Below are 8,347 nucleotides of genomic sequence, written 5' to 3' on the forward strand. Positions count from 1 at the left end.
CCCGCCAGGCCTGGATCAATAACATAATTGTTTTGGATTAAAATACTTTCTACATTTTACTACGTTTGCCTGGATATAGTGGAACCTATGAAAAAAAGTGTGGTCCTCTTGGTTGGCTCAGTTGCACCAGGCAAGATCAATCGAGAAGTATTTGAATCCAAAACAATTATTTAGTTCACCCATGTGTCTGCAGACAGCTTTCACCAGCATCTCTCAAGTGGATCACTGTGGATAAGAGAATGAATGAGACACTGGGATCAGATTTGTTAATACTAAACCAGGTTAAGCCTGCTCCTGGTTGCACAATGACCGAGAGGGAGAGAGGTAGAGAGAGGGAGGGTTAAAAATAAAGAGGTAGAGAAAGACAAGATAACAGTGTCAATGATGGTCAAAATCTAAATGGTTGGACAGGTCATGATGTTAAAATCAGCGTTTACCCCTGCAAAGCTTTGCAGCATCCGTGCTGCAATAGAACACAGGAAAGAACAGGGAATACATCACAGGAGATACTTCTTCGATACTTTATTCGGGTTTAAAAAGCAAAGCATCATCAGCGATGCTTTAAAAGTGTCCGGAGAGGGCTGGTGTTGTTGAAGAGCAGGAGAGTAATTTGCATTGGCGATCTTCCAGTGTGACACTGTGTTTGTAGTGCGGCCGGGCGCCGGAGGTTGGGAGGGAGGGAGCAGAGACAAAATGGCGGCAGGCTGTGACACCCAATTCCATTCCCAAATTTCCTTCTTCTCCGTTTTCGCCTTCACCTGTTCTTGTGCTTCTTAAACAGGACGTACAGGACCTTCAGCGTGGCCTGAAGATCCTGGGAGACAATATCTAGCAACATACCACACAATTATTTAATTTGCTTTAGTTGTTCTTTAGTTCTTAAAATGGCCGATGCTGTTCTCCGGAATGACCTTCAAGGCCAGGTTAACTGTTTGTGTGTTTATGTGCAGTGTACACACAAGGCTGTGTTGAACGTGTGTGTGTGTGTGTGTGTGTGTGTGTGTGTGCATACAGTGAATCCACAGAAATAAGTTATATCACTGAAATGAAACATTTAACATTGCAGGAGACACACATGCTTCCTGCTATACGGTCATAAATATTGTATTAATCACAAGAAAATAAATTAGTCCAGTTGACTATGCAGTGTTTAAAACCCAATTAATGAGTGATGTTCACCCATGAACCTGAAGCAATGGGATTGCTAATTCTACCAGGGAGGTTATGCGGTGATTAAAGGGGAGCTATGAAGGAATCCAGTTACTGTGTCCCTCCATGGTTAAATTAATTTAGCCCGTCCAAGCCTTCATCAACCCTCAGTAGCTTATACACTCTGTCCTGCCAGGCAAGACATTAAGGTGGAGACGCACTGCATGTTACGTTTATCAAAATGAATAAATCATCCGTACACTACCACACGCAAAGCCCGCATGCACACACATACACACACACACACACACACACACTGCAGTCAGTCTTCACATGTTTTTTAGTCGCTTCGAAAGTTAAAATATTATTTAGAATATACTAGTGAAACGGCAATACCCCATTGGCAAATCTTGCAATGAGAAAAAGTGTCTCACCTCATTGGCAATCTTTTTGTCTCATTTAGCAAAAAAAAGCAATAGATTAGATAGCAAGATTAAAATGCGTGTCAAAGCTGACTGGTTTTTGCGGTCCAACACTTAACCCTCCGTTTATCCGCCATTTTGCACTGAAATCGGCCTGTGGTCGCAGAAATCCCAGTGAAGGATTCCTACCCATTAAGGTTGAGACATTGAGTCATCTGTAGCCACTCGAACCCTGACGCATCGCACACTGGACTCACACTCTGTGTTCCTTTCATCTCATTAATGCGCAGCACAGCGGATCATGATTCATACTGCACCATTTACGGGACGTTAGGTATTCCTTTCCAGGGACTTAAAAAACGGTCCCTTTCAAATATCTCCCAGGAAATATAAGATTCTACCAGTCTGCACAATATTACCAGCACAAGCCTTAAATTACTGTGAGGAACAGCTAGCTACCACAGCACGACATAACATAATGATGAGAACAGGCTATTCAGCCCAGCGATGCTCGCGTTTTCATGCCACTCAAGTGTACCTAATGCTTAGTTTACCTAAAAGCTAGATGGTATTCTATCACCAAATGAGTTTCTGCCTCCATCGCCATCCTGGAAAGCTACTCTACACAGTGCCCACATGATGGAAAGGTAGTCTGGAGATAGTGGCCTTTCTCACGCCCGTATAAAAAGGCTTGTGTTCTGTTGCGGTCGATGTACGCTCACCTTGAGGGTCGACGTTGGAGACCTGCAGTTCCCGGTCATTGAGGAGGTCCAGAGCCAGAATCACATTATGGAGCTGGAATAGAGAAGTGGGCGGAGGGGGGGGGGGGGGGGTGTTCATCTAGCGCCCACCAATTAGATCATTCCAAGACCACTGTTCTAGCCCATGGATTTACAGTGTTTTAAAATCTAAAACACTGTTAAAGTGAGTGCCTTGGAAACTTATTTTCCTTTTACTCATTTTCAGTATCTCCAATTAGCACCAGTGGTTGTGTGCCTTGATATTCTTCAAGCACACCCAGTACTTTTCCTTTTATAGATTTAGGTAAGTAGTAAATAACCCCGTTCCACTGGTGTCTGGTAAATAGCATGCTGTCTGGTTCGAGGGGGGGTCAGAACTGATGAGCGGCAGCCTTTGCTAGTTTTCAGCACATTTCTCTGAGTGATTTGTTTTAAGACTCAAAATTTGGGTGGGATTGGAGATGCCACATTTTAGTAGACGGATAGAGGGGTAGATGGATGGGTGAGGTGTCAGTCACAACAGCTGACTCCTGGCCTGTCTGCTCAGTGTCAGTCACTCACCATTTCAGACTTGGTGGTCGGACTCAGGTGGTATTCACACAACGGAACGAAGTATCCCTCCAGTTGTCCGAGCAACAGGAGCAAAATCACTCCGTCCGCAAACTAGAGACGAGAAAAGGCACAAGATCAATCGAGCACAGCAAAATATCTGAATCTGAAACAATGACGTATTTCACCCAGGTCTTCTTGTAATTAGAACGAGGACCAGCACACACAGATGAACCCCGTTAGTTTGAGAAGCGGCCATTTTGTGAAGCATTCACTTGCCTGTTTCTCCACGTCTGTCACGTGCAGGCCCAAGGGAGACACCTGCGTGTTGACAAAATGCAGGATGGCCTGTGGAAACAGACACGGGAAAGGACACGCCAGCATCAGTGCACATGCTACACGCGTGTCCACGAACCGCTGCCGAGCTCCACCCTCATCCGCGTGTCAGTTCCCCGCCAGCCCCTTAATTTCGGTCGACGTGCAACTCCACAAACGGCAGCTGCGCTCAAAATCTGGGAACAAGCTCAATTACTGTCCAAGCTCAATTACCTACAATTACATGCTAACTGCAGCTCGCCGATTTCTAAATACAGAGGATTGTTCATGCCGAGTAAGTCAAAATGGCAAGAATCCCAAAAGACAGATGGTACTGCAGAACCAGGGCCGCTGTACACAGTCACACACGCGCACACACACACACACACACACACGTGCACACACACACACACACACACACACGTGCACACACACACACACACACACACTCTCCTACCTGTATGACTGTATTTATTTTGTGCGAGTCCAACTTCATGAGTTCGTCAATGGGATCTTCCTCTACAGTGTGTGAAAGAGGTGTTAAGAGAAGCCAATACACTCACTGCAAAAACCAAAGAATAAGTCTTATTTATATTACTTTTTGGGTAAAAAATGTTGCCAATGAGGTGAGACAGTTTTACTCATTTCAGGATTTTAAGTGACGTTACAAGACTGAAACACATGTTGCTATTTTGCAGTCTCAAAAACACATGTGTTGATATCAGAGTTAAGAAAAATGTTATTATTCAGTTTTTGCTAGCTTACTTTTTGGAACGCCTGATGAATTGTCGGCCAAATCTCTGAGGGAAGGAACAGAGTAAAATACAAATTATTTGCAGAAATGTACAAAAATGCTCATTTGGTTACGATGAATTTGAGAGGAACCGTTTTCCAAAGCTTACCCACCTTGATTCAGTAATGTGCTCCACCTGTTTGACGGACCTGATCCCGCTTTTGTTGACCTGTGAAGGTGGTCATGAATCAGGATCCATATTCATAAAACACTAAATCTACACTCATAAAACACAAACACAGGATCTATATTAATAAAACACAAACACAGAATCCATCTTATAAAAACATGCAGTAAACACATGATCCATATTCTTAAAACATACAGTAAACATTCAGATCCATATTCATGAAGCATGTCAGAATTAATCTGGGATCAGTTCGCAGTTGCGCTCATAATGGAGAAGCTAAGGATTTGATGGGGAGAAACCGGCCTTTCAGGCCCTGATTTCAGTTCAGTTTTTCTTTCTAGCTCATATTGCCAAAGTTTATGATATAGCCATAGATATATCCTGGATCTGTGCAATTACTGTGTGTAGAATATGGAAGTGTTTTACGAAGTACACTCTAGATCATGTTTTATTTTTTGTTTGTTTACCTAATTCATAATGAAACACAAACACATCTACAGCTAAAGGAGGTGATCTAGAGTGTCACTACCCTGAACGACGGCTGTTTGGCTAACCTCCACCAGGACCACCTCCACACTGACGTCAGGCATCAGGGCCAGGTCGGGCTGGAACCGCCTCACCATGGCAACCAGGAGATGGAGAGTAGCCAGCAGGTCCCTGGTGTGGATGACTGGGGAAAGAGGGGCATCATGGGATACACAGGTTCATGCTGCCGTCAGCACAGGTTCATGCTGCCGTCAGCACAGGTTCAGAAAGCCGAAGCGATGCTTCAGCCAGGAGGTAGACTGAGCTGGCAGAGTTCAGGGGTGGAGGAACGGTACCCTGGTCCTTCCGACTCTGCCGCGTGTGACGGTACAGGGGTGAAGACTCACGTTTGACGCTCCACTTGCGGGCGGCCGTCTCCGGCAGGCCCAGGCTCTGGTCCAGGGCCTCCAGGATGACCTCCAGCTTGCGGATCTGAGCGGCGCCTGTGACAGCGATCTCCTCCACGGGCAGGTGGACGCCGGACAGCTGGCCTGGGACGGACACGCACCGAAGTATATGAAGGTAGAGGCAGGGCTGCCAGGTTTGCGGTTTCCTCAGCAAACTCGGCATTGTAGACTTCATAATAATGATAATAATTTGTGATTCTGCTAACATTTTTCATTGCAGTTGATTAGACAAAGCAGGAGACAATCCCCCTTGGAGCAATGTGGGGTTAAGGGCATCGTGGTTACACCGGGGCTTGGACCACCAAGCTTTCAGTTCCCAGTCATGTTCCTTAGCCACTGGGCTACTTACCTCCATGGTGACCTCAACCATCACCTTTGGCCTAGCGTTGTCCACTTTTGTGCAGCCTCTCAGGCTGCCTTTGTGGGGACACAGCTGACCCTGGGGGTGCTTGGGTGGTGCTTCAAAGCATGTCTCTTACCCAGGAGGTGGTGGAGCACCAGGCCATCGTAGACATCCTCCTCCAGGCTCTGCACCACGATGTGCTCCCGCTTCAGAGAGGTGTTGATCCAGCCAACAAGGACCTGGATGGTGAGTGCAGATGTGTCAGGGAGGTGGGAATGTGTATCCAAGGTCCAATCACCAGGCCCCAAAACTGACTGGACCACAGCGAGGGCCGATCCGGGATTTCACGTTCTTGATCGCTCAACGAGCTCAGCGAGTTTAGACAAAATGGCCGACGGGCACAACGGCAGACACACCGGCCCGAGGTTAGCCAGGCATTGGCGAGGACGCCCATACCTCTTTCAGCTTCTCGAGCTTGGGGTCCTTCAGCGATGCCGGCTGAATGATTGTCCTCGTTTCACCTGAGGCAAAAATAAAAAAAAGTGTCAAAATGTGGTCATTACCGACGAGAGCGGTCCAGTGACACGATCACTTTAAAGATTTAGATAAAGTCCCCGTTCAATGAGCTCTCACTGTGAGACCGCGGCTCTTACTGAGAGAACGCGGCTCTCACAACAGATTAGCAGGGCATTACAGAGCCCTCAAGCTTTACGGAGTGACAGATGGATAACTTATTATGCAGCAGATATAACCCACGTAGTACATAACACAAACTACATTTCCACAGGGTCATGGTGAATAAATGCACTGTAATATTTTTTGCCCATTGTGGAACATCAGGGAAACACGGTCACAGTACCTGATGGTGAACCAGTGAGCCGGTGTCCCGTGTGAATTTGAAGAAAGATGTTTTGACCAATTGTCTTTTTTGTCAAATACTGTCAGGTGCAGACTATGGTCAAAACATTGTCTTTCCCAGCATCAAAAGGAATCACAATTGGAAGCTACTAAGTAGTGTGCTGGCGTTCTTTGTTTATGTTGTACTCTATATTGCACCTCAGAATACGTTTTAAGATGTGTGCGCACCTTTATGGGAATTGCAAGGTCAGAGAAACCAAACTGGCGAAGTTCTGGCGAAAAACAAAATCGGTTTGCGACACAGCTGTGAAGTCGCTTGCGGTGGATTTCTAAATATTCCCCCTCACCACAAACCCGCACTTCCTGTTGGAGGAGGTGCTCACCCTGTAAGATTTCCAGATCCTCAGGCTCTCTGTTCTCCTCAAAACACACTCCCAGGGCCAGCTCCATCTTCTCGCCACTCCCACTCCGGAGACCTTCAGTGTTCGACCCGCTGCTCCGTTTGCTGGGGTGTCCTGCCAAATGCACCACAATCTGCTTCACCCCACAGCCATGCCCGTGGCATGGAAACACACCAAGCTCATACGACCTGAGACAGCACCAAACCCATTCCTACTCACCTCCTCATGGTTGTCCTGTGCGGATATGTGGTTCTGCAAGTATGTGGGTGTGTCTAAGTGGTTATGAGTGTGTGTGGTTGTGTGTGTGTGTGTGTGTTTTCTTGGCTCAGGAGCGTATACAAGGCATTTAACGAAACCAAGGAACCTTACCTCCAGTGAAGGTATCACACCCAAGAGGAAGTCTCCCGTGTTGAGGTTTCACGCCAGCGCAGGCCCCAAGAGCGTTTCCACCACTTACCGAAAAAACGTCAAACCTTTAAAATGGAGGTTTGGTGTTTCAGAGAATGAAAGAGAGGAGAAGAAGGGAGGAAGTCCTAGCGAGGGACCGTCACGTCCTGTGTCGCTGTGGTTTCACCGACTTCCTGTTAACTGCTAACATCTTTGTGCGAAGTGGTGGCTGCTGACGTCAAAACCAGACCACGAGAAGAGCAGAGTGCACTGAACAACCTAAGTCAAATATTGCTTATTTACCCATCACTTGCCGTTGTACCATAAAGCTAACGTGGTACCTGAATCACTGATGACTGTATAAGTAGTAAGGATATTATGTACATATATGTGCTGCCAGCTTTATTGTGATTTATTGTAAAATTGTGATTGCTCAAGCAAAGTAAGAGAAAAACTTCCATTTAATAACACTGCACTGGAACCCTTTAGCACACACTTATCCAAAACACCTTATGAAAGTGTACTAAAAAAGCGGTTTTGATTTCCACTTTTGCCGCAGAAATAAAAATTTCATAACAGAAAACAGCAGCATATGGCATCTCATTATATCTGAGTGAGGACCTCAGCCACGAAGTGCGATATCGTAAAACTATCTCTGGTTAAACGGAGTGTGAGTTAAAATGAGTTAAAAGGCATGTGATTTCAAAGGAGTGATTTAAAAGGAGTGCGTTAAAATGTGTGAGTTAAAAGGCATGCAATTTCAAAGGAGTGATTTAAAGAGTGCGAGCTAAAATGAGTAAGTTAAGAGCAGTGCGAGTTAAAGGAGTGAGTAAAAGGAGTGAGTTTAAAGGAACGTGTGTTAAAGAAACGAGTGAAAAGAGATGCCAGCCTGTCGCTCAGAAAGACTGGATCTATTTGGGCAAAAAGGTAACCATGGAAACTGGGGTAATATGGAGTGAAGCAGGAAGTGAGCAGGGGAGGGCGAGGCTGCAGGTAAACATGAGTTACATTACATTACATTAATGGCATTTGGCAGACGCTCTTATCCAGAGTGATGTACAGTTGATTAGACTAAGCAGGAGACAATCCTGTCCTGGAGAAATGCAGGGTTAAGGGCCTTGCCCAAGGGCCCAATGGCCCAATGGCTGTGCGGATCTTATTGTGGCTACACCGGGATTAGAACCACCGTCCTTGTGTGTCTCAGTCATTTACCTTAACCACTACGCTACAGGCCGCCTGCATACACAGTTCATATGCAGATGAAACCACATCCAACTAATGTGTGGGGGCTGGCATAGCCGGCGCATTTATTGGCAAGCAAAAGCACT

General features: G+C 46.1%; 1 protein-coding gene across 1 annotated transcript; it reads right to left on the reverse strand.

The window, feature by feature from the left end:
- Positions 1-507: 507 nt before the first annotated feature.
- On the reverse strand, positions 508-7,179 carry parvg (parvin, gamma). The gene is made up of 13 exons (XM_061229503.1): positions 7,002-7,179; positions 6,615-6,746; positions 5,830-5,894; positions 5,510-5,612; positions 4,971-5,114; positions 4,653-4,768; positions 4,082-4,137; positions 3,941-3,975; positions 3,633-3,694; positions 3,140-3,208; positions 2,873-2,974; positions 2,294-2,366; positions 508-828 (listed from the first exon to the last, which is right to left on the reverse strand). The coding sequence occupies exons 2-13, from the start codon at positions 6,679-6,681 to the stop codon at positions 755-757; spliced, it is 966 nt and encodes a 321-aa protein (XP_061085487.1). The 5' UTR covers positions 6,682-6,746; positions 7,002-7,179; the 3' UTR covers positions 508-754.
- Between the last annotated feature and the right edge of the window lie 1,168 nt (positions 7,180-8,347).

Source organism: Conger conger, chromosome 19, assembly GCF_963514075.1.
Source record: "Conger conger chromosome 19, fConCon1.1, whole genome shotgun sequence".
In the NCBI taxonomy this organism is placed as follows: Eukaryota; Metazoa; Chordata; class Actinopteri; order Anguilliformes; family Congridae; genus Conger; species Conger conger.

Bases quoted from the DNA above. Each gene is read 5' to 3' on its own strand.
- parvg (XM_061229503.1), bottom strand. From the start codon at position 6,681: ATGGAGCTGGCCCTGGGAGTGTGTTTTGAGGAGAACAGAGAGCCTGAG. The intron at 4,769-4,970 runs GTGAGTCTTCAC...CTCTTTCCCCAG, and splicing joins CCGCAAGTGGAGCGTCAAAC to TCATCCACACCAGGGACCTG. The intron at 4,138-4,652 runs GTTAGCCAAACA...CCACCTTCACAG, and splicing joins TGGAGGTGGTCCTGGTGGAG to GTCAACAAAAGCGGGATCAG.